General features: G+C 58.0%; 1 protein-coding gene across 3 annotated transcripts in view; it reads left to right on the forward strand.

Annotated features, from left to right (window-relative positions):
- The first annotated feature begins 2,282 nt into the window (after positions 1-2,282).
- DIP2C (disco interacting protein 2 homolog C) overlaps positions 2,283-24,484 on the forward strand; it is a 372,928-nt gene continuing 350,726 nt past the window's right edge. For all 3 annotated transcript variants that reach the window (XM_046011076.1, XM_046011077.1, XM_046011078.1), the window contains exon 1: positions 2,283-2,479. In XM_046011076.1, coding sequence (XP_045867032.1) covers positions 2,395-2,479 — 85 coding nt within the window. In that variant the 5' untranslated portion in view covers positions 2,283-2,394. The remainder of the gene's footprint in view (positions 2,480-24,484) is intronic.

Below are 24,484 nucleotides of genomic sequence, written 5' to 3' on the forward strand. Positions count from 1 at the left end.
AGGAGAAGACAGGCCGGGTGGGGTTGCTCCGCAGGACTGGGTGAGGCCGGCTGTGGGCAGAGGAGAGGGACAGATGTGTGAGACCGGCAACAGCTCGGGGTGTCATGAGGGGGAGCGAGGCCACGATCAGAGATGAGCGGAGATCCAGGGCTGGCAGTAGGAGGGGTCTGACTTGGGACGTACCCTGTTGGAGGACGCGGCACGATTTTGAGGGGAGAGTGGCTGTCAGGCTCTTAGAAATGCCAGGTGCCCATCGCCTCCTGGCTTGTGTGTACTGACACGAAGACCTGCGGAAATGACGACCACCGGCTCGCTCCCAGGCAGAATCATAGTCTTTGGAACCAAACTGAGTTGCAGGTCAGACGTAAGTGACCCAGGCCGGTCCCTGCACTGAAGAGCGACATCATCCTGCCCGAGGAGCACTCGGCACCCCACGTCGTGGGAATGTGCCGTCTGCCCGCCCGCCTCGCTCAGGGACCCGGCCCAGCGTCCTCATCGGCCGCCCGGGATTTCTGTCAAGCCTCTGCCTGCAGCACCAGGGGGCCGGATGCCAGGGCTCCCTACGACACGGTGGCCTGTGTATGCTGAAGAGGGGACAGCGGTGCGCATAAGCTTGGCTCCCGATGTCCGTCGACTCGCGCCCACAGAACATGAGGCGGAGGAGCTTGCGTTCAGGCCTCTCGGGCTCACCCGTGCACGTTCCCACCGCTCGCCTCCCGTCGCCGCGGAGAAGACAGGTGTGCTGTCACTAGGCCACGTCCAGGGGAACCGGGGAGATGAGGACGGCGGGGTCTTGAGCCTGTGCTTGAGGAAGATCAACAAAAGGTCAACGCGGTAAGGGCGGCAAGCAGCGGGCCTCTGCGAGGGAGAAGAGCCGCGTTAGGGACGCATGTGGGAGCGCGTGGGCCGGCAGGGCCCCTGGAGGAAGGCGCCCCGCGGAGGAAGGCGGTGAAGAGAGCGAGAGCGCTGGCGGGGCCCGGCAGGCCTGCAGGAGCCGGAGCTCGTGGGCAGGGCCGCAGAGTCCGCCGGCTGCGGTCAGCGGGTGGAGGGTCTTGGGTCCCGCCGAGCGCTCGTGTGCAGGAGGCGGTGCGGGCAGCGCGGGGGCCCCGTCCGGGCTGGGCGTGGGCGCCTCTGCCGGGAGCCCCTGCAGCCCGGCCGGCGCGGGCCTGTGACGCTCCCGGAGCGTGGGAGGGCCCGGGAGGGACCACGGGTCACAGGATCCAGTCGTCCTGCCCGCGCCCTGAGAGGACGGAGAAGCAGAGGGTGTGAGGGGAGGAGGGGCCTGCGGGTCGCCATCGGCCTGACTTCGGAGACGGTGGCGGTCGTTGAAGTCGGACACCGGCGACTTTGGGCCTGTGGCCTTCGGGGTCCGGCGCATCCCGGCGAGGCGACCCAGTCGGACAGTGCGTGTGAGGCCGCCTCTCCGAACCGGCAGGACAGAGACCGGGCGGTGCTGGTCGGCGGAGCGGTGACCCCGACGCGCTGGGAGCCTCACGGGGCGGGCGCACAGGCCGTGGGAGAGAAGAGGGCGAGGGCGGTCGTGGCCGCGCGTGGGAAGCGGGGAGCCCCGGCCCCAGGGCGTCTGGGTCCCCGGGACCGTGGGCGCCCGGGCCACCGCCTGGCAGGCCGCCGCGGGACGTGGGGACCGGGTGGTTCCATCGCGTCCTTGCTCGGGGGAAGCGAGCCCAGGCCGGAGCAGGGATTCGCAGGCGGGCGCGGGCGGCCGCTCCGGATCCGGAATCAGGGACGCGCCACGGCCCCACGTGTTCCTCAACCGCGTTCAGCCCTCAAGGACGCAGGGCACTTCAGGAACCCGCACGTCAGGCCGCGGCTCCAGCAGGTATTTTCGCCTGAAGCCGGGAGGAGGCGGAGGCTGGGCTGGGCCCGTGCGCGCGCCCGCTGCGCCCCCGGGAGCGCGCGCCGCGCCGGCCCGCACGTCCCGACCCCACCTCCGGTGCGCGTCCTCGCACTCGCCCCCGCGCCCCCGGTGCGCGCTCCCGGCCGAGCACCGCCCCCCTCCCCCCCCCCGCCGCCAACGCGTCCCCATCCCCCCGCGCGCGCCCTCGTCCGCAGTCCCCCGCTTCCCCGTCCCCACCCCCCGCCCGGCCCCCGAGCGCGCCCCCGTTCCCGGGCGCTCCCGTCCTCCCCGGCCCCGTCCCCTCCCCCGCGCGCCCCCGCCGTCAGCGCGCACAGGCGGAGCGGCGGGCCGGCGGCCGGGCGGGGGCGCGGGCGCGAGGCCGCGTGGCGGGGCCGCGCTGAGGAGGCGCCGGGGGAGGAGCGCTCGCTGCGCCGCGCCCGGCCTGCCGCGCTCGGTGCGGGTCCGCTGGGCGCGAGGAGCGGCCAGACCGCGGCCTGCGAACAAAGGGAGGCGGCTGGGGCGGGGGCGCCGCGAGCATGGCGGACCGCGGCCTGGAGGGCATGGCTCTGCCGCTGGAGGTGCGGGCCCGGCTGGCCGAGCTGGAGCTGGAGCTGTCGGAAGGTAACAGGCCCCGCGCCCGGCCGGGCCGCGCCGGCGCGGGGAGGGCCGGGGCCGGGGCCGGGGCCGGGGCCGGGCGGGGGTCCCGGGCGGGCGTCCCGGGCGGAGGAGCGGGGCGGGGTGTGGGGTCTCGGGCGGGGGTGCGCGCAGCCCTGTTTCCGCCCCGGCTGCCGCGGGCTCGGCCCGGGCCCCCCGCGCTGCGGGCTTGCCGGCGGGTCTCCGCGCTGCGGCGGGGCCTGGGCGGGGACGGGCGCCTGGGCCGGGGGCTGCCTGGGCCGGGGGCTGCCTGGGCCGGGGGCGCCTGGGCCGCGCGGTGCCGGCCTGGCGGGGAGCCGTGTCCTTGGTGCGCGTCCGTGCGCTCGCCCCGCGGCCGGCGCTGGGGACACGTCCGCGTCGCACGGCCTGAGGTGCCGGCTGGCCTTATTCTAATGCGAAACTTGGCGTTGCACTTGGGGCTGGAGCCCGCGGTCCGGGCGTCCTGGCCTGGCGCAGGCTGCCCTCCGCGGGGAGGATCGCGCTACTATTGTTCTGTGCTGTGCTGGGAAGGGTGGGTGACACGGCGGAGCCTCCCCCCTCCGGCCGGTTCGGCGTCTCGCTCTCATCTCTGGGGTTGGGGATTTGTGACAGATTTGCGACAGGGATTTCAGGGAGTGTTGTATGCGGTTTCCTATTTGCTCCGAATGGTGGGGTCATGTGCTCAACTGTCATAAGTTTTCCGTCGGGTTTTGCTGTCTTAGAAAGGGACCGAAGTTCCCAAATGCGGGATGTGTAATGTGTATCTGGTGTCCACCCAGCTCACCCTGCAAAGGCCACCACCACCCCGTGCGGCGGGGACAGGCTGGCTGGTTTTGAATTTACATTTGGAGCAGTTCAGCCTGGTGAACTTTTGTGTGTGTGTGTGTGTGTGTGTGTGCGCGTGTGTAACGGTTTTGTGAGGGCGGGGAGCCAGAAAGTACATTCATTCGTGCCAATTTTCATCAGCAGGGAGGAGCTGATGTTGACTCTGTGTTTTCCTTTTTAACACGTTCAGGGCAAGGGAGGGATAAACGTGTGGGCCATGGTGTGGTGGTAACCGCCTTCTCGGCTTGACCGAGACTGGACATTTTTCTATTTTTCTGTTTCAAATTTGGGGTTCTGCAGGGTATTGTAATGTACTGCGATGTGAAGCAGCCCCGTGGGAGGAGAGGAGGCTGTTTCCTGGACTCTGTGTGCTCAGCAGACACCATTCCGGCTGGTGGAAGGCAGTGAGGGCTTTTCTGGTACCTCGGAGAACCTGAAGGCAGGGGATACAGTGCCCTAGGCAGCTGGGGACGATATTTAGATTTAAACTGCTGGATAGAGTGTGCGCTGTGGGCAGATGGCTGGAAGGGATGGACTGGCTGTTGGAAAATATTTGTCCAAGTTCTGTGATTTTTGTCGATGTTCAGATGGGGTTCCTCCTCCCTCTGCGGCCGTTGTGGGCCTCGCTGCACGCTGTATTCTGGTATTCCTGATGGCACCCCGACATCATGCCGTACCCCCACATGCGTTTGCTGTGTCCGTGGGACTCGGACAGTACGTGTCCATACCCCATCTGTGTTAGCAAAGTGGGATGCCGTCCGAACTCGACGGGACCGCAGCCCCTTCCCCTGTCGGTCTGGACATCAGCTCCTTGAAGCTGGGACAGTGCTGAGGACGGGTGTTCTGGCCCCGTGTTGCATGGGGAGTGGTTGCTTACAAGTGTGAACTTGGGGCACGCGTACCTGTTCGACGACGCTGGCCTGTCACCAGCCATTCGTCTTGGAGGGTAAGGAACATGTTCCACTGCCCAGAACGTGGCAGTAGACCACGGTGTGCTCCGTCTAGTCTCCATGAGCGCCTGCCATCTGCACAGATTTTTAAAAAGGGCTTAATGAGTTTCTTGCTGAGTGTCTGGGCAGAGAAAGGGGTATGTGTTTGCATGTGGGAGGTACATTATTGTTTTTCTGTCCGCGCAAACCTTGCTAGACCTGGGCTGTAGGCTGAAGGCTGAAACAGTCGGAGGATGGGTGCGTTGGCCGCCCCCCCCTCCGCCCCCGCACGTCAGCTGTGTCGTCTTTGGCTGGCTTTGTCCATGCTGAGCTGACGGAGCGTTCTTCCAGGTCACTTGAAATTTCGGGTCTTGTAACCACATGGAGCAGCTCCACCGCCTTAAATTAGATGAATCGCCTTGTTTTCAGTGTTGCTCCAGAGAAGCCCAAGATGGGGAGGATCAGAAATCTGTCTCCTACATTGTGGAACTTAAAAATCCCCCAGCGTATCCACTTGCAAAGTGAAGAGTTAAAACAGCTTTTATCACATTTTATCCTCAGTCATGATTCATGCGGAGAGAATTCTTTAAATTAGCCTTCATCGTTTTTTGGCAATATCAGAAACTATTGTGGAAACACGTGGAATTTCCAGGGCTTCGTTCCTGCAGGGGAGGATGGAAAAACAGTTGCATTTGAAGCACATAACGAAGGTTGAAAAACCAGGCAGGCTCTTCTTTCGGAGTTCCTGCCCCGCCTGCCTGCCGTTGGTGCTGTCTGTGGGGCTGGGCTCCCTCACGGGTGCAGTTTGGGTCGGTCCTTTCTGTTGTTACCGATCCCGTGTTGTATCATGTTAGCGGGGCACGGTTTGGTAAAGGGCTGCAGGTTGACTTCTTGGCTGCAGAGCTCTGCTCTTTACTTCCTGCCCTACTGCTTGCCTCCTTTTTTCTTTTCCCCGTCTGTGACTTCCCAGTGCTTCTCTCACTGCAGAACAGCCATGTCAGCAAAGTGCGGGGGCTTTCTGCCGGGACATGTGGCCGGCAGCCCCTCCACGGGCGCTGACAGCCGCCAGTCCTCGTGTCTGGCTCCAGTCGGCGGTGTGGGGCCGGGGCTCAGGGACTTGGGGCTGGCTGCCGGGTGCCGGTGGAGTGGCTGTGGCTCCTTTCCCATGCCCTTTCTCCTGAAGCATTTCTTCTTCCCTTCCAGACATTACTGCCTTTGGAAACATGCATTTTCCTTTTCGGCTTTAGGAAGATCCCCAAATAATTTCATTAATGGGTAAATAAACATTTTTCGACTCAAGGAAAGACTTTAAATAGAAACATCAAGCCGAGTAGAGAAGAAACAGAAAACTTAATTTCAGTCGTTGGCTGAAGTTTAGCCGTGAGTTTCTGGGTTAGGTGGTGGGTAGCTTCGTGGGCAGTGCATACACAGTGCCCTCCTCTCACCCAGGAGTGGCTGAAGTCTTCTTTGGGTAGAACTTAGGGAAACTGCCTAGGGTTACTACAGCCTGTGAAAACCATTAGGTGTTTGTAGAGGACAGTGTTTTCACGAAATAGATGCCATATTTTACTGTTCACTTTTTTCGTTAGTATGTCTTCTCGCTTCCTATCTTTTGCTTATGGGGGTTATTCAGTTCATGCTCTGCTTTGCTGAGTAATATACCAATTATTTCACGTCATGTTTCGATCCGTTGCGGAGTCTGGCGGAACCGTTCGGTGAGTGAGTGACTGCTAACGTGACGGACAAGGGGCCCATGCCCACGAGCAGTTTACAGGCACACTGCTGGCACCAAAGAGTGATACTGGAAAGAGAAGGCCAGTTGGAATGTTTGTGGATTTTCAGGGCTGTTGGACACGAGATAACAAGCACGTGACTCTGGAACTCGACTCCAGTCCCTGTGTTCGCAGAGGGTGGAGGGCCCCGTTGCTGCAGACCTCGGGGGTCCGCCCACGCTGACCTTAGGTCAGCTTCCAAGGTCAGGAAGACCCAGCCGTGTCTCACGAAGCCTACTGGTGTGGACGTCATCCTTACTGAAAGGACGCAGCTGACTCTGGAAAACAAATGTGTGAAGAAAGTGTTTTCTTGCAGATGCTCCTTGGTAATTTGTTGTAACTGGAGAGGAGGAAGGGGCGGGGTCCGCAGGGTGAGAGAGAGAGCTAGGGGTCGCTGGGGCGCTCGCCTGCTGTCAGACCTCAGGCTTGGGACAGGATTTACTTGTTACGTCTGTCCCAGAGTTGTCGAATAGCAGGAAGTATTGTGAGTGAGATGGGATCCTTGGCACGGTGGACCTAAAATATGGTTTGTTACCTGCGTTTTAAAAAATATGTATAACATGGCAGCATCGATATGTGTGGGATTTGAAATGTGTGGACGTGAATTACAAGAGTTCTTCCGAGTTAGGAAAACAGTTAAATTTGAATGTTCTTTTCTCGATGAATAAATACAGGCATCAAATTTAGCCAGGAAGCCGGGCGGGTAAACAGGCTCGTTAAAGGGGAAGATCTGTAAAATTGTAAGATATTTGCAACGTGGTAGCTACGCTTAGATCTGAGCCTGAGGGGGTCAGAATGGTAACAATGACTCTATTTTGTGTTATACTGGGCGGCTGGCTTTATACCCTTGTTATGGTTTGGACTACAAGCTGTTGGATGTTATGAGTCACTTTCTGCCTTCCTCCTCCCAGCCTTTTTCTAATGGGTTGTCTCTTTTTTTAGAGCTGGTTTATTTATTTATTTTCAAAGCAGTGATTTATGAGATGAGTCGTAGCATTCTTCTGACTCGTAAAGAGAGTGTATTGGATAATCAGCGTTTTGAATCAGTGTATATACGGACTCACCAGATCAAACCCTCCTCGTATTATTAACGACCCTGCCCAGTTCTTGCTACAATGGCTCAAGCGCCCTGAAAACTTCAGGTTCCGGCTGCAGTTGCTTGACTTTGTTCTGCGTGTCGCTGCTTATCGTGGGGCTAGGGGGCATTTTATCAGTGGTACTGGGCAAGGCCCCTGCACGATGTGATGGGTTTCTGGCCGCACCGTATCAGGGAGGCATGCTTCTCGCATTCCGGCTTCCCCGTCTCCACACCTGTGCTCTCAAGGTTGCCCTCTCTGGTTCTTTTTCTGGTGACCCGTGTGTGTGTGTGTGTGCGTGCACGTGCCATTCAGAGGTGACCTATTGTTACCGGTGCTCTGTTCTTTTCTGCTAAGAGGGACAAAAACTTGTCACGTCTCAAAAGAAGTAATTGCATCCATTTGTTCGTGATCATAATAAATTGCGGTCTCAAAGAGGAGACACTAATTGGGAATCCCAGCTGGTGTGGGGTAAGAATGTCGGAGTCAACATGCGGAAGGAAACAGCGTTCGTCCTCTCCAACCATGCATGTCCTCTGCAGCTTTCTTGGGGACCCAGTTGGGAGTTATCAATTTTATAAGCCTTTGACACAAATAAAGTGGGAAAATGCTAAGATAGTGAGTTGTAAAAATTAAAATTACAGCAAGCAGTTCCTTCCGGGGCAGGAGGGTTGCTGTTTAGTTTTGCTGCTGGTGAGTATCTTGGGTAGTAAAATGGGCTCTCTGTGCTGTGTACATCACAAATGGAGACAGCTCCTTACTGAAGGGCCTTGTACAGCGGGCGTTACAAACCAGGAAAAAAAAAAGACCGAACTATTCAAGATAATGAGACATGAAGGGATTCTATGGTTATACTGGGTTAGGGATGTATCTTTTTCTTCCGGGCTGCTGGTTTTACATCATGTGTTTGCTGTTTGGGTTGGAAATCTGTGTTCTAATGAGAAGATTGAAGCCCGTGGGCCAGACCCAAGCTATTCAGAGGGAGGATTCATTAGTTTTTATTCACAACTATGAACAACTGATATTTTTTTCTTTATTGAATTATCTGGTTCATCAGGTCATTTGATAATTTAATGATAGTGAATAATAATTTAAACATTATGTAAAACTCATGTGACACACATCAGCTCTTTGTCTGGGCTGCCTTGGACACACCTGGCTCCAGGCTGAGCCTCTGGCTGGGGAGGAAGGTGCTCCCGGGTCTGCCTTCTCTCCTGGGCGCTAGTCCTACGCAGAGAGAAACTTGATTCCCAAATCACAGAATGGTTCCGCTCGCGTTCTGACCGAGCGGCTTACAGACGCAGCTTGCCCTCTGTGAGGAGTTCCTAAAGCAAAGAAAAGCTGGGGGAGGGGAGAGGCCCACACGCCCCGGAGTCTCCTTAGCGAGCACCCGCCTGCCGCCGTGTTTGACACAGAGCCATGCTCCTTGACATCATCACTCAGGGAAAACACGAGCGTCTGTTTTGAATCCTTGCGTTCCTCTCTGTTCCCCTTTCTTGCCAAACTGAAATTCCGTTCCCTATGAAGACGAAGTTGGCACGAAGTCACCCTGATGACCTTTCTGAGAAGTATCAAGAGATGCTTCCTGGGGAAGGGTAGATTTCGTAGGCCATTGTACCTGAAGTGAAAACGGAAATGTAGACTGTGTTATTAATTAGCCTCCCTGGGAGATGCTGAGTCTTCTTTACGAGTAAACCGACCCAAGCAGGGGTTGGGCCTCAGAACACAGGTGGAGCACGGCCAGCTGCGCTGCGGGTCCCCGGGTGCGGACGGACGCGCTCACAGACCCTCAGGGAAGGTGTCGGGCACATTTAAGGGCAGTTGCGAAGTCTGCTATTGTCCGGGGGAAGGAAGACATGGAATATTTTCGTTGGCCAAATGCTTTAGAAAGGGCAGGGTCACTTAGTAGCCGTCAGTTGGAGGGAGCGGGATTTTAGCACGGTGGGAACTTACAGCCCCAAGTTCCCTTTTTCACTTGTGGACGACCTTCTCCTGTGCTTCCTGGATCTCTTTGGATGTTTTCCTAAATCCTGTTTGTGGGGATTTGTGGGAGGATCTTGAGGTTTCTCTGGACTGGACACAGGAGTCTGTCCATTGAGAGGACTGCATCCTGACCTCCGTGCGTCTGGAGCATTTGGGGGTCCTGCCGGCTCCCCTGCTCCCAGCACGGTCGTCGTGAGCGAGCAAGTCTCCAGCCTCCGTTCCCTGAGCAGTCTGGGGAGCCACCAGCCCTCCCTGCAGGGTGGTACTGATGGTCAGCGACCCCCGCTCGGAGAACTCCCAGCCCCCTTTCTGTCCCGGGTGTGTCCCCAGACGGAGCACCTGTGCTTGCGATCCCGCCGCCCTGCTGCAGAGTCGCTCGGTCCGAGAAGCCGGTCCGCGTGGGCTCCGGTGCAGGTGCCCCTGCGAAGCACGTCGTGTGGGCTGTTGTCCTGCTGTGTCCGGGACCGGGTCGGACTCCAGCCGGGGTTGTTCCCAGAGCTTCCCGGGGAGCTGTGGAACCTGCCCCCTGAGGCTCCAACTCCCACTGGCCCGGACTCTGGGGGGTTGATGTTCCTCAGCCTCCGCGGGTGGGGCCTCGGGGCCGCACATCAGCCGTCGCCCAGCGACGCATGGCATGGGGGCCGACCAGGTGGGCTCCTGGGAGCTGGGGCGCGACCCAGAGGCCAGGCCGACCCAGAGGCCAGGCCGCGGTCCGCGTGCCGAGCCCGCCTTGCTGTGGCGAGGCTCTGTGCCCTGCTGGCTGAGCACCCCAGGCTGTAGCTCTGTGATGACATCGGGGCGCCCTGGGCTCCATCCAGCCTGCACACCGGCCAGTCACCCGGCTGTTGCAGTTGGCGATTGTGAGTGGGCCTTTTCCTCGCCCACTTCCGTAGCTTCTTTTGCTTTTTATCTTAATTATTTTATTATTTTTAAAGATTTATTTATCCTCGAGAGGGAGCGCACCCGAGTAGGAGCGGGAGGGGCAGAGGAGAGAAGCCCAGCGGACTCCATGCTGAGTGCAGGCCAACTTGGGGCCCTGAGAGCGTGACCTGAGCTAAGGCCGAGAGTCGGGGGCTGAGCCGTCTGGACCAGCCGGGCACCCCGCGTGAGCTTCTTTTAAAACAAAAACTAGCGGTAGGACGTCGAGACCCTCCTGCCCCCTCAAACCCACGCCCGGTGGACTTAATGGTTTTGCAGAAGTTATGGCTTCCATCGTGTGCCCTGCCTGTTTGAAAGTCGCATGCGGCAGTAAGCTGCAGAAGACGTCGTGCTCGATTCTTAAGTGGGCACTGATGGGCTCTTCTGTTCTTACTGGTTTTGGCAATATAATGGGTGCTTAAAAGCTGTTGAGATTTAGGGATATAAAAACGTCTTTAAGGAGCCATTTAGGCAAGGGCACGGTCGGATTAAATCTGTCGTTAAAACACACACATTCAGACCTCGGAAGGTGGCCCGTCCACTTTCCAGGACTGAGCCTTTGCTACTGATGCACATTGTCCTTCCCTCCGTGGCCACGAGCCACTGTCCTAGGGCTGTCTCACGTCAGAACCTCTGTGAAAATCGGACTTGCTGTGTGGGTGGGCTGGTGTTTCATTTTGCTTTCAGCACAAGTGAGTCGAGGCTTGCTGCGATGGTGAGACCATCCCCATGGACCCCAGCAGGACTCGGGCCGCCTGAGAACGAGCGATCGGGGTCCTCGTGCTATTGATGGCAGCGGCCAGACCTTGCGATACTTCTCACTTAGCAGGATAGAAATTAATAGGAAAAGGAAGTAGAATTTGCTCTTCTTTCTTCCCCTGTAGATGGGATGAATTATTATTTCGATGCCGTACTACTAAGGGATGTATAATGACTGTTGGTAATGTAGAATATTTTCCCGTTTTATTAGGAAGATCTGGCCCTGGATACAGGCAGGAAGTCGCTTTAATTTCGTTTCCTTGATGACTTGTTTAGTGCTTGGCACAAGTGCGGTTCTGGGCGGAATCTGCCCTTGATGAAAGTGTGTAAGACAGAGGGGCTCTCTGGAAGCGCTGGAGTCCATTCTGTCTCCCATGAACGGCGGAGGGCAAGGCACTGGGCAGGGACTCTGCACAGAGAACGGCCTGGGTGGGTGTCTCCCTTGGCTGGTAGGCAGGAGACCTGGCTCCTGGAGGGGAATGCGGACCAGAGCCGGGAAGCTCACAAGGCTGGCGGCCTCCGTGGGATCGGTTTTGGTGACCGGGCTGTGTCCTTGCAGGGCAGTGTGGGGTGGGGAGCAGTATTTGGAACGCTAGCGTTCCTGGAAACTAAGATACAAAGTAAATCTTATAATTGCATGCTCCCTTGTTGCTTTCACTTTGATCTTTTTAAATCTTTTAAAAATATTTTCTCAGGAAACGCCATCCTCTTTGAATAGATGAGAGACTGGATTTTGTATGGTTGGAAATTCCTTACTGTCGCTAGAACCTCGGTTTCCTGACAGTGTTCAACATCCGTGGCGGCTTTCTACGAACCACGCCTGGGGATCCAGCCTCTCATCTGGGCTCCTTCTGAGACCGGGACTGGGAGCTTGGGGGCGGCTGGGGGCACTCTTGGGGGCAGGAGAGGGGGCGGACCGTGAGTCCTGGGAAGACGCTCCCATGCCCTTGGACTTGGTTGTAATGGGGCTGAGGCTTTACTGTGTGTTCTCTGAGCTGGCTGCCTCGGAAACCACATTTAAAGTGGAATTTGTCATCTGGGGACGGATACATGGTGTCCGTTATACAACCCTTCCCATTTTCTGTGTGTTTGAAACTCATTTCTCAAGGAAGATAAACGGAAAATGTGGCCCCTTTGGGCTAATTTTTCTGTACAGCGCCCTTTAGAATCAGGAAGCTGGGTCATACGGTTTTATCAGAAATCTTGATCGTTTTGGTTAAGAGACAATGCTGTTAATTCTTGCTTGTGTTTCTGGGAAAAATATTCTAAATGAGGTTCTAGGAATAGCTTCTTCAGCATGTCTACGAGGAAAGAGTGACCTCTCAGAGCTTCCCCGTCACTTACGAGGATGATGGTGGTTGTGTTTAAGCAGTCACCCGTCACTTAGGAGGCAATCAATTTTCAATTTTATGCAGAGTGCTTTTACTCCAAGCGAAGTGCCCGTTCCGATCTCCAGTCCTTGCAGGGAGGAGCCCGGCTTCTCCCTGTCCCCAGGGAGCTGGAGTCTTGTCAGTAGGAATGGACAGTGCAGAACTTGGACTTTTAAATCAGATGTTGCAAATCGACTTCTTTTTCTTGTTCGTGCGGACAGTCTCTCCCTCTGTGCCGGAGACCTCCTCTCCACCTGTCTCCCGAAGTGAGGAGCACATCTGTGTGTTTTAGCCGCCGCTGCCCGCCTGCCCAGTGTGTGTGAGCGCTGCGTCCGCGCCTCCCATGTGTGCCTTCTCCGGGATTGGCAGCCCAAGTGAAGGGACATGTGTCTCCTGAGAAGGGAACCCCCTCCCCCTGAGAGCTTGGCCAGGGCCCTGCGCCTGCGCGTGAGGTCCTCGCAGCCGGCTTCGTCCTAGGAGCCCTTGCGGATAGCGCCCTGACCCCTGTTTCTCACTTCGCTGCTTCCCCACCTCGAGGCCTGCCCTCACGCCGTGCATCCGTCCAGTCCAAAATGGGAAGGAGAAGTTGTACAAAGATGCCAGGTTTCACGGTGAATGTGATTTTTTTAAAAACCTGTTTACTGGCATACACCCTAAATGTTTTTTCCAGCTAACGCAATGATTATGAGCTATTACTGGTTCAGAGTTCTTCGAAGGGTATTTTAGGAATCTGGTCCCTACCATCCTTTATTTTCATAACTGTAATCTGCTTCGTAACGTCGTCAGGATGTGGCTTTCCTTTGTCATCCTATTTTTAGTTCCAGACCCTCGAGAGGAAGCTATTTAGTGGTTACTCATAATTGTGAAGAGAATCTAGTGATTGCAGGAACTTGTCAGGCAGGTCTTTCTTTTTGATTGAGGTGTGGCTAACATGCAGTGTTTCAGGTGTGCACGCAGGTTGTGTGAGTGTACACACCATGGCATGCTTGCACCGTGAGTGCAGTCCCCACCTGTCACCCTGCTTCCGTCACCGGCTTGTGCCAGGGTTCCTGACGACACCGTCTGCTGCTCTTCTCCTCGCGGTGACTTGTTTCTTGACGACGCGTGTGTACGCGTGAGCTGCCTTCGCCGGTGTGGCCCTCCCCACGTCTCCCTCCCCCTGATGACAACCCGTTTGTTCTCTGTTTCTCTTTTGTTCGTCCGTTTTTTTAGATTCCACACACAACTCTTACAGCCTCCTTCGCACGTGTAAGTAAAGTCTTACTCAGGTAGCTGTGGGCAGGAATGACTGTTTAGTGACTTTTTGTGAGACGCTCGGCCTCGTGGGATCGCGTCTCGTCTCGCGGACCCTCCACCTGTGCTCCCTATTCCCTGCTTCGCCGTGGAATGTGGATCCGCGCATCCAGGACGGCCCTGCTGCCGTGCACGCTGGCGTGTAGGCCTTGCCCTAGGGTTGTTCGTGGACGGGACACCCTCCCATTTCCTCTGTTAAAACGGGTAGAGCCCTCCGTTAATGAAGAGAAATTTGCCAGTATCAGGGACCCCCGAAGACTTGTTTGTTGAGTAAATCCCAGAGCAAAGACGGTTTTACGGGTTTACCATGGGCTTGCCTGGGGACTGCTCTGCTCTGGGGAGTCCCGTGACCAGTTTAAGCAGAGAACAAGGAGGGTCAGTCTGCGGCTCTCTGTGCACATTTATGGTCGCTGCTGTTCCGCAGGCGGTGAGGGCTGCGCCGTCTTGCTGGGGCCGTGGTCATCAGAATTCAGGGAAACGACCCTTTTCCAGTGTGAGTTTCTTGAATCTGAAGCTGCCCTGCCCCGTAGAGCAGCCCCGTCTTGAGGAACGGGAGGAGATGACTCTGAGTGGATTATATTAATTTGGCTATTCTGGCTGAGTCATTATACTGCATTGTGAATTGATTTTTCTCTTTCGATTTATCTTCGTAATAGAGTGCTTCCAGGAGCTCACCTGGAGGCGTGGATGGAAGTGTGAGTGCTGTTCCATGTCATCTAGACTAACCGGGTCTCTGCGAGATGGCCAGAGGCCTGTATGTAATTTCCGCTTACGACTTTGTTCTCAATCCTAAGCTCTTCTGACGTTTCTGATGTTCTCTCTTCCTCCCATGCTCATGCCTTCCTCTTCTCCTTCCTCTGTCTTCTCTTCGACCCGTGGCCCTTAGATGCGGGGCGTGTGTTCAGCGGGGGCGGGGGCGTCCTGACTGCCTGAATCCTTGATCACCTCCACAAAGCGCTTCTTTGGAGCAAGACGCCCGTGAGCAGGCTTCCCAGGGCTTTAAGGGCCACTGGTTTTGTTGATAGTCCGGATAATTGTAATCCTTTTTCCTTGGGCGTTTTTGGCTGAGGTCTCTCTGCCCCAACAGTGACTCCCCACGCCAGCCACGTGTCCTTTGCCGCTGGGGGCCTGTCGCAGCACGGGCTGCAAGCAGAACCATCAACTCTTTCTGTGGAGAAGACTCCCCTGATGCTGTTGCCGGGCCGGGGTGGCGGGTACCGGTCTCCAGGAATCCCGGGATCGGCATCTCATTGCCCACAAAGTCCGAAGGCAGACAGGAGTGTAGGTGAAACAAGAAACGAATGTGTTTCCTTAAGGCCACTACCAAGAAGACGTGCACATGCACATAAGGAAACGTGCAGCAGAGGGGCTGAGTCCGTGGGGGTGGGCATGGAGCGGGAGCAGACCACGGTCCGGGGTCCGTCACGGGCGGGGGCTTGCTGGCTCCTGACGGTCCTTACTGCTGGGGGGTGTGGGCTGGGTTTCCGTCGGGTCTGCTTGGTCAGAGACAGGCTTCCCGGCAGAACCCGGCTGGCAAGTCTGAGGTCAGACAGAGGCAGCTCCTTGCCCCGTCCGTACCCTTCCCGGGCACCAGAGCCGCTGTTGTCTGTTCCCGGGAGTGACCCTGAGGGTCCGGGCCTTAGTCGGGAGCGGCTCGGGCTGAAGCGCGTCCGAGATGTGAAATTGGTCACCGCAGCTCGCGGGGCGGAGGCCGGACATGCTTTGACCTCAGGTTGGCTGGGAGGTTGGATGACCTTTTTGAGACAAGCAGCAGCTTTTGTCAAACCTCGTAGAATCTCTGTTGTTCCTCCGGGAGGCGTGCGCCTGTTTTAAGGGGGCAGATATGTTCATAACGGAACTGCTTTCTGAAGAAGATAGGGGTTTGCCAGGAGGAGGCTTCTCTGAGGCTTCTCCAAGGCTGAGGGACCTGCCCTGTGCCGGTGGGAAGCGGGGCCCAGTCACACTGGATTCCAGAGTTCGGTAGGGGCGGGGCAGGGGGAGGCGGCTTCTGCCCTCTGAGTGCTTCTGAGCGGTCCTCCTTTTCTCCAGCTCGCAGACAATAAGACCTTAGGAGAGGGACGACAGCCGTTTCTGTGACCAGAGCGGAAGTAAGCCTCTCAGCAGAGCGGACAGTGCATGGGCCCTCACTGCCAGGGCGGAATTGCGAGACAGGAGCATGCCCTGAGCTCAGAGGCGGGAGGGTCTGGGCCATGGGGCTGGGTGTCCTGGGTGTGGCTCCTGCCCGGGCTGCCAGCTGGGTGCCCCGGGGACTCATGTGTCCTGCTCCAGTGGCCTCCTCCTGCTCCCCTGCCCCTCGGGCCGAGGCACTGATCTTCTCGGGCCGGGGATCCTGGGCCCCGAGTGTAATGAGATGGTCACCTCCGGGCCTTTCTGTCGGCAGGGCGGTGCGAGGGACTGCTCTGCTCTGCTCTCCGCGCAGGTCTAGCGGGTGGACGGACAGCTGAGGCTCCGTGAGTGTCGACAATGACCTCTGAGCAGAAACTCACGCCTGCAAAGCTGCGTCCCTGGAGATGACCTTGGCTCACCCTCCTGCTGTCTGCGCGTTTCAGAAGCGGAGGCGCAGGCACTGGGACGGGGCTCCTTCTAGTCCGGCTCCAGCTGCTCCCCTCGGGGCTGGGCTCGGCGGGGGAAACCACAAGCCGCAGAGCTGCCGGTGCCTGTGGTTTCCAGCGGCGTCCTGCGTGGATTGTGTGTGTCCTGAGCTGTGTGTGCTGGGGGGGGGGGGGGGGAACCGGTCCGTGCAGCCCATCCCCTGCCCGCTGCCACGGTTCCTGCCAGCGCAGGGTCTCCCCACCAGGGGCCCATGGATCGGGGTGATACAGGCACCGGAGACTCCCATGACCTCGCTGCCCCTGACGGGAGCTCTGGCCTCCAGCTGTCCCCGTGGGCGCCGTCGTTCCCCGGGGGCTGGAGGCCGGGCGTCCCTGCAGCTGCTCTCCCTGTCCTCCCGCACCGGCCTCCCAGGTGACCCCCGGTGAGCAGCCAGCAGCCAGGCGGGTTCGGTGCAGGGAGGCGGTGTGTCTGACCTCAGGGGCTCTCCGTGTGGCCAGTCTGTTCCCTCCCACCTGCTTCCTCACCGTGGCCTGGAGCGCAGCAGGGGCTCTGCGACTGCAGAAGCCAGGTCCGGGCTGTGGACGAGAGCCTTTCTGCGTTCTGCGATCGGAGGCTTGTCTCCCGGGGGGACGTGCGTGCGTGTCGGTTTCCCTCTTTCTCAGTCAGAGGAGAGTCCCCCGGGCGGTGCCGGTGGTGTCTGGCATGGAGAGTCCGCGGGCTCCTCGCAGCTCGCACCTGTGTGTCGGGGGCGGTGGCTGCAGGGTCCCCCGTGCGTGGCGGCTTCTCGGGTCCGTGCTGGCCCCGGCGGGTGAGGCATTGCACTGAGTAGCATCTGATATGGATATTACTCCGGATTCTGCCGAGCGGAAAAGGGCAGGATGTGGCATCGATCTCTCGTTTCCGGGTTGGCGAGGATGGCGGAGGCCTGTCTTCAGCCCCGACTGCCACCCTGTTCCGCCCTCCGTCCCGTCCCAGATCTCCAAGGCTCCCTGGCCTCTCTGCCTGGAGGGCTGTGGTCTGCGTCTGCGACCGTCTAGCTCACCTGCTGGAGGCCTTTGCTGGCCCAGCTGGGGTCTCTGTCCGTCTAAACGCGGGTGTATTTATCGGCGGAGACCAGGACACATGGAGCGTGTGGGTCCCGGTGCGAAGACAGCCGCATGCCTGGAACTCGGTTAATCAGACGCCATTCCCGGTGAGGAGCTTCCCGACGGCACAACGCTCTGTGTGTTACAGTCCCAGCTTCATAAACCACCTGCAGGCTGTCCCGGTGGTCCTGGGGGATGGAGTAGGAATGACAGGGCTTTTTCCCTTCCCGCTGGGCACACTTCCGTACGAAGTTTTAACCAGAGTCTTCTGCATTCCGGCAGAATGAAAACTGTGATTTATGGCATCCAATCCTTTGAAACTGCACTGAAAATGCTGGTAGTATGAGCACAACAGTGCGTGGTGATTACAAACAAATTAGAACTTTTTTTCACATGGAAACCGACGTCCCGCCCCCGGGTCAGCGCACTCTGCTGGAGGGTCTCTGCCCTCGTTACTGGCCTCTGGAAGCGAGAAGGCTCTGACCCTGCACCTGGACAGGGCACGCTCCCCTGCCCCTGAGCACCGTCCAGGCCAAGCCGCTGGTCCCTGTCCTGCTCCTGAAACTGAGCACGGCTGGGGGCCAGCACCTGGGTCACCGCTAACCCCCCGAGGTCTCCTTTCCGACCTGTGTGCTCCCGTCGGCCTTGCAGGAGCCTGGCTGCGTGGTGCAGTCACCCGGGAAACTCTTCCCCCGTCATTCAGCCCGGCCTTTGGAGCCCCAGGGCTGGGGTGTGGGTGCCCAGGGGACTCCAGGGCAGCTGGCCAGCCTTTGGGAGCCAGTGCTTTGCTCCTCCTTGGAGCGTTGTCATCGGTGTCTGCAGGGAAGTGTATCCGTGCAGAGAAGTGGGAGGTGGGCGACCGGCTTCGTCCCGTCAGCCCTGTGGGCGTGGGTGCTCCCCGCACCTGGGGAAGGTCGCGGTGTCCTAGGCCGTCTTTGCAGTTTCCCCAGTAGGCCCTGAGGGGAAGACTGTTGGTAGAAGGCCAGTTTGAAGAAAACGGAAATTCAGACTTCTATGAGGTGAAATTTTCGTATTTTGAATAAATGCCCCCCCCCCCCCCCCCCGCAGCAGAGGAGAAAAGGCCACGGGCACCGCTCTGTGCTGTCCCAGCCGTGTGTCGTGTGCTCAGTGGTGCTGCCTTCGCCGGGTACCCCGTGGGCCTCCATCCCGGACCGTGGTCGCGCCCTGGGGCAGCACCAGCGGGAAGACGTCCCCTGCGGAGCATCTGCGGGGGGGGGGGGGGGGTTCCCGCGGACCGTTCCCTGGGTCAGCAGGTTCTCCTCGGGGCCTAGATGCCACAGCGGGTTTTCGTGTCAGTCTCCACGCTTCAGCCTGTTCCTGTCATTGTGTTTGTGGGGAGCTGTGGGAGCCCCTTGCTTGGGGACGGGGTCCTCGCTGGAAGATCCCAGGCAGGCCTTGGCTCCCCCGAGGCCGTGTTTCCCGTGAGCTGGTGCAGGGGCAAGGCCCCGTCAACCTCCGCCTCGTCCCCAGTGCTTCCGTAAGTGGATCGTGCAAGGACTTTGTGAGAGAAAACCCCGGATCGTCTCACAGCTCTGTGTGTCCTTGTTTGCACCAGCCGACTTAGACCCGACTGTATGAGTTTATTTAGTGTTTGAGTGGATTTTTCCCATTTCCCCAACTAGATGATATCGGTCCTGGACCCGTCTGATGAAAAAATCTTTAAATTGGGTATTATTTATGCCTTTTTTCTTTTGGTGAAAAAGGTACCCTTTAGCTGTAGAATGGGGTCAATGAAATGTCGCAACGGTATAACCTGAAAACACCGTGGAAATACATTCGTCTACTTTTTCATGCAGAGAACAAAGGAATGATGAGGCTTGAGAGGACCCACTGGTACAAAGTATTAGGTTTCCTCAATTCTGGAAGATTTCGTTTTGAAGGTCTGTTTCCAACAAGGTCCGTCTTCTCCAGCCCAGGGTGGGGAGAAGGTGGTGTGGACTGATGGTCTGGGAACTTACCAGTCCTAACTCAACAGACATTTTCTGTTTATTTATTCATTCATTCATTCGACACAGAGAGAGAGAGATCACAGGTAGGCAGAGAGGCAGGCAGAGAGGGGTGGGGGAAGCAGGCTCCCTGCTGAGCAGAGAGCCCGATGTGGGACTCGATCCCAGGACCCTGAGCTCATGACCTGAGCCGAAGGCAGATGCTTCAAGGCTGGAGCCACCCAGGTGCCCCTATTCGGTGTAGTTTAAAATGCTTAACACTTTAAAATTGTAAAACCCCACAAATATTTTAGAATGTAAATATTTAATTTTAAAAGTAATATGAAGAATGGGACATAGATTAATAATGCATTTGTAATCTTAAAATTCTAACCTTTTATTTTATTTTTTTATAATTTTTATCTTTTTATTAACATATAATGTATTATTAGCCCCAGGGGTACAGGTCTGTGAATTGCCAGGTTTACACACGTAACCTTTTATTTTAAAATATATTCTATTTCTTCCTGGTGTTTTAAAGTGGATTAATCCGAAGGCACCGCAGTGGTGAAACAGTGTTGATACTGACTAGTTGGTAGCATAGTTTCAAGTGTATCATTTTATTGGATGATCCATTAACCACAGGAAAACAGTAGGGTTAGAAATTAAAAACGAACAAGAAAACCAGGGCTCAAGGTTAAGTGTCTTGTGCAGGTCCCGTGGGCGTAAATGTAGCGCAGGACCCGCCTCTAGGGTGCCGGCTGGATAATCGTGGTCAGGAACTCATGTCGGTGGGTCTCCCCAAACCGTTCTCTTCTCGCACCTGGGGAGAAAAATAAAATTGCTGGCGCATCGCATTCGATCTCATAAAGGCTTGTCTACTGCAAGGCAGCGTACCCTGCAAAAAAGACAGACGTTTACGTATTACGATCGACTGATCGAACTATGTTGAAAACACAAAAACTGAATCCTTTCTGTTTGCATAGAAATCCGTATCCGGTCTAAGGGCTGAAATACTTTCTCCTGCTCTGTAGGTGGCCTTTCCCATCTGTGGTGGTTTCCTTTGCTGCGCAGAAGCTCTTTATTTGACGTCCCAGTTGTTTAGTTTCGCTTTTGTTGCCTTCGGTATTGGTGTCTCATCCAAGAAACCACTGCCAAAGCCAATGTCAAGGATCCTTTCCTCTGGTTTCGCCCGTACAGCTCAATAGCAAAAAGCACGTAAGCCAATTAAAAACTGGGCAACGGACCCAAATAGACATTTTTTCAGAGAAGACCCACAAGAGGCCAGTGGGTACGTTGGAAAGATGCCGCGCGCCCGCCGTCATCAGGGAAATGCGGGTCAGCACCGTGGCGTGCTCGGCTCAGACCTGTTGGAACCGCTCTTCTCAACAAGGGCTGGCAAGGGTGTAGAGAGTAAGGAAACTTGTGCGCGGCTGGGGGGAATGTGAAGTGGTTTGGTACCCCACATGGGGAGGGTAGCCAGGCGTCCTGTCCAGGTACCGGTCTCCCTCTCTCCGGACCTGCGTTTGTGCCCGTTTGTCTCGCAGACCCGACGGCCCTTCTGACGCGTGGGGTCCCAAGGGTCTGCGTGGCCCTGCTAGCCCTCTGGGCTGACGGCCACTCTGTCTGCGGACTGGCGGGCACGCTGACCTTCTGTGGCCCCGGACTGGGGGCTCTGGGGGCTTCTGCTCTGTTCCCTGGAGAGAATTGGAGGGAGGGGAATTATGCGATCCTTGTACACACTCTCCGACCCGCCCCAAACACCTTATACTCTGGGGCTGCTTTCCTCTTCCTCTGTGGTCTTCATTTGGAGTGGAGGGTGAGGGGCCTCACCCCTGCGTGAATGGCCTCAACCCTGTGCCCGTTGGTCTTTGTGCTTCTAAACCCATTCTAGTCTGCTGAGCCTCCCTCCCAGGCTGCCCTGTCGCTCATGGTTTAGTGCCTCTCCTGGACCGCCTGCAGACACACTCCTGTTTACGGAAGCGGGACGTGGAATTACCACGGAGACTCACCCCTGCTTCGTGCAGGGGGAAGGCTGCCCCCACAGTCCCAGACCCCATGTGTCTTGGGGAGGGCCACTCGTTTCATGTCTGCCCTCGTGGGGCCAGGATGCCGTGAAGGCTTTCCTGCACGGTGGGAGCCGCCGCCTGACATTCTGTTAACTGAGGAGGTCTGACCTAGGAATCGTGCAGAGGGTTCGTAGGAGCCCTGCCGGGAAGCGGGGCACAGCGTCCTCGCCGTACACCATGCCCATGTCAGGACCGGCCATCTCGCAGACCGTTTAGAGTCTTGGGTTTAGATAATCTCCGCTCATGTTTCCTGTGTTTTCCCATACCTGATTTGAAGGCACATTTTTAAAAAATTAAAAACATGAAAAATGTTCCGGTATCTGGTGTCTGCCAGGCGTTATGCTTTCCCGCGGGATCAGTTTCTCTTTACGAGTCGTGTTTTATCGGTTGCAGTTGTGTAACAGGGACGGGGTCCTACGGACAAACCCGCTTCTCCGTCAGGGTGTGGCTCCGCTGGGGAGCCCAGGGCGTGGGAGGTGAGCCTGCTGCGGGAGGGGTGGCACCTGACTCCCGGGGGCTGCCTGGCGGGGCTCTTGGTGCCTGTGGTCCTGGGTTCTTGGTCTGCAGCCGCTCCCTGTTTGTGGCAAGGTCAGAAGTTACGCGGACAGTCTTCTGCTTTTTAAAGAATGCGCATTCACCTGCGTTTAAAGGTGTGACGCTTTCCATGGGGTCCTTGTAGCAGGAATGGGGGGCCTCTCTCCCCAGTCATGCGGACCTTGTCACACGCTGCTTATCAGCCCTGTGGAGTGGCAAACTGTGTAGCAACATAACTGACGTCAGGACACAGGCGTCCTCAACTCTCGCAGGGCTTGGGAGGTGTTCCAGAGCTGACCCAGGCTGGGCTTCGGGGGGCCGGGGACAAGCTCGGGGCCGTCTCCTGGTGCAGCGTCCAGGGGGGGGCCGATGATGGTCTGGGCCGGCCGGGGACGCGAATGAGCCGAGGAGCCTCGCGATGGATCTGGGGGGAAGAGATGATGGAGGCAGAGCGGGGCTGGTTTCGAAGACGTTGCTGGTGTTTGTGGGGGAGAGGGAGTCCGGGAAAGAGAGGATGAGGTCATTCTGGACATGATCTTGAGATGCTTCTGGGCCCCACGTGAGTTGAGAGTTTGAAAACCAGGAGCGGTGCTTGGAGAACCCACAGGGACGGAGTGGGCTTGGGGGCCGCCTGCGCGGCCGTGCGGTTGACCTGGAGCGCAGGAGGGCCGAGGTGGAGCCCGCAGTCTGGGGAACGGGCGTCTCAAGGCCCCAGGTGAGGGCGAAGGGAGGTCCTGGGTTTGCAGCCCTTCTAAGCCCAGAGGAGGGAGGTTTTCCAGAAGAGAATTCAAAATGTCGTGTCCTGAGAGCCAGGAGGGCAAGCACTTAGAGTATGGGAGTCTGCTCCTGGCTGAACCAAAGGATTGGGGTCAGGGGGGGAGAGACCATCCTTCCACGGGTGTCCGTTCCCTTGGGAAGGCGCGTGGGGGACGTGCTGTAGGGGTGGGGCCGGGCAGGTGAGCTGGGAGAGGAGATACCACTGTGCATGAGAGAGGAGCCGTGGACTTGGGCCCACGGACGGTGCGGTCTGTCCCTGGCTGCGTCTGGGTTGGCTGCTCTTCTGGGTGCACAGTCGAACCTCTCTGGGGGAAGGGCGCGCGGGATCCCCCACGCCGGGTGTGCCGCACGCTCTGACTGTGGCTACGGGGGCCGCTCCTGGGGAGCAGGTCTCGGCGGGGGCAGCGGGGCGGCCTTCGCCGTCCTGACCCCTGCAGCAGGATGCGTGTGGCCGGCGGGTCCCCACCTTCCACGCGGTGAGAACCGTGGAGTTTGAGTTTGGAACGTGTCATTCCTGCATCTCAGTCCTGCTTGTCCCATGCGTGAATGGACGGGGACGTCACCTGTGAGGCTGAGCGTGCGGCATCCGGCAGGGAACGGAGCGGCCCTCGATCTCGCCGGCCTCTCTTCATCCCCGCCTGTGTCGGTGCCTCTCCCGAGACAGCAAGCCTGAGGGAGCGGCTGGGGTGACAGCGTCCGCCTCCGCCACGCCCTCCGCGCTCCGAATGGAGAGTGGGAGGCGGGAGACGGGGCAGCGGACACGGAACCCCTGAAGGGCGAGGGCAGCCCCGGGCAGGGATGGCTGGGGAAGGGGAGAATTTTCTCCGTGCAGATGGGAGGGCCTCATGGAGAGGAGAGGCTTGGAATTTTTGCCAAATTATTACCAAATTATTTCAGTATAGTGACTGTGACCATCGCTGTTATACGGGGGTGGGTGAAGTTGAAGGAAGGAAAGGCTTGGAAGAGCTTCAGGGAAGGACTGTGTTCTAATTCCGGGGTTTGCCTGAAATGCCGCTTTTATTTTTGGTTGGGTTTTGTGTGTGTGTGTGTTTGCGCTCATGCTACAGTGTTCCAAATGCTGTATTTTTGGGATATGTTGGCTGTGGAGGGGTTTAAAATTAGATTCCTAGAAATCAGGTTATGGGAGCTCTTGGCCACGCGGCGCAGGTTGTGTTCTGAGCACCTGTACGAGGTCTGGCGGAGGCTGGCGGCCGGCGGGAGGGCGAGGGAGGGGTGCGGCCGGGCCATGCTCGTGGGCTCCTGGAGGCTCCCGGTGCAGCAGGTGCGTGCTCAGAGCTCCCCGCCTTGCTGCCAGTTGCCTCTGTTCCCCGTGCTCCGCGGGTTCTGGACGGTGCCGCCCTCTGCGCACGCAGACGCTGAGCAGGGCTGAGCGCCGGGGCCCTCCGAGCCCCTCTGCGAGTGGGAGAGGGACCTGGGTGCCCGCTGCCCTGCCGCCGGCCTCCCCATGAGAACATTCCCCGGTCGGGCTCCCCGACCAGTGCTTTCCCGCCGGGCGACGGCCGGCCAGGTGCTGGGTATGCGAGGACGAGCGGAGGGTCAGGCTGCAGGGAGCCGGCTGGACGGAAGAGCCGAGGGAGCGGGTGGCAGCGGGCAGCCGTGCAGAGTAAGTGGCCGGCACAGCCTGCTCCGTGTAGCTGTCGTTGCCGTGGCGATGGGGACAGGGAGCCCCTCAGTCCGGTCCGAAGGCGGGGACGGCAGGTGCGTCTGGCTCCCCGGGGCTGCTCGCCCGTAGCTTGATGCCTGTTCAGGGCCCGACAGCAGGGGTCGGCAGCCTTGCTCCCTGGGCGGGACGCGGCTCTGTCGTTTTCCAGAAGGTACTTCGGGGGGCGCGTGCCGCTTGCTGCAGAGTCAAACCCCTGAGCCCCTCGGAGCGTGTGTGGTCGTGTGTGTGCGTGCACGGGTGCCTGTGCGTGCGGGAGCGGCTGTGTGGGCCGGATCTCTCCGTCGTCTCTGTGACTTCAGACTGAAATCTTGTACCTCCTCATTCCCGGTGCCGTTCGGCCCATCCCCCACTGCCTCCCCTCAGGCTAGCATCCACTTGATTTTTGTAGGAATGTCCCTT

This window comes from Meles meles, chromosome 7 (genome assembly GCF_922984935.1).
Source record: "Meles meles chromosome 7, mMelMel3.1 paternal haplotype, whole genome shotgun sequence".
NCBI lineage: Eukaryota > Metazoa > Chordata > Mammalia > Carnivora > Mustelidae > Meles > Meles meles.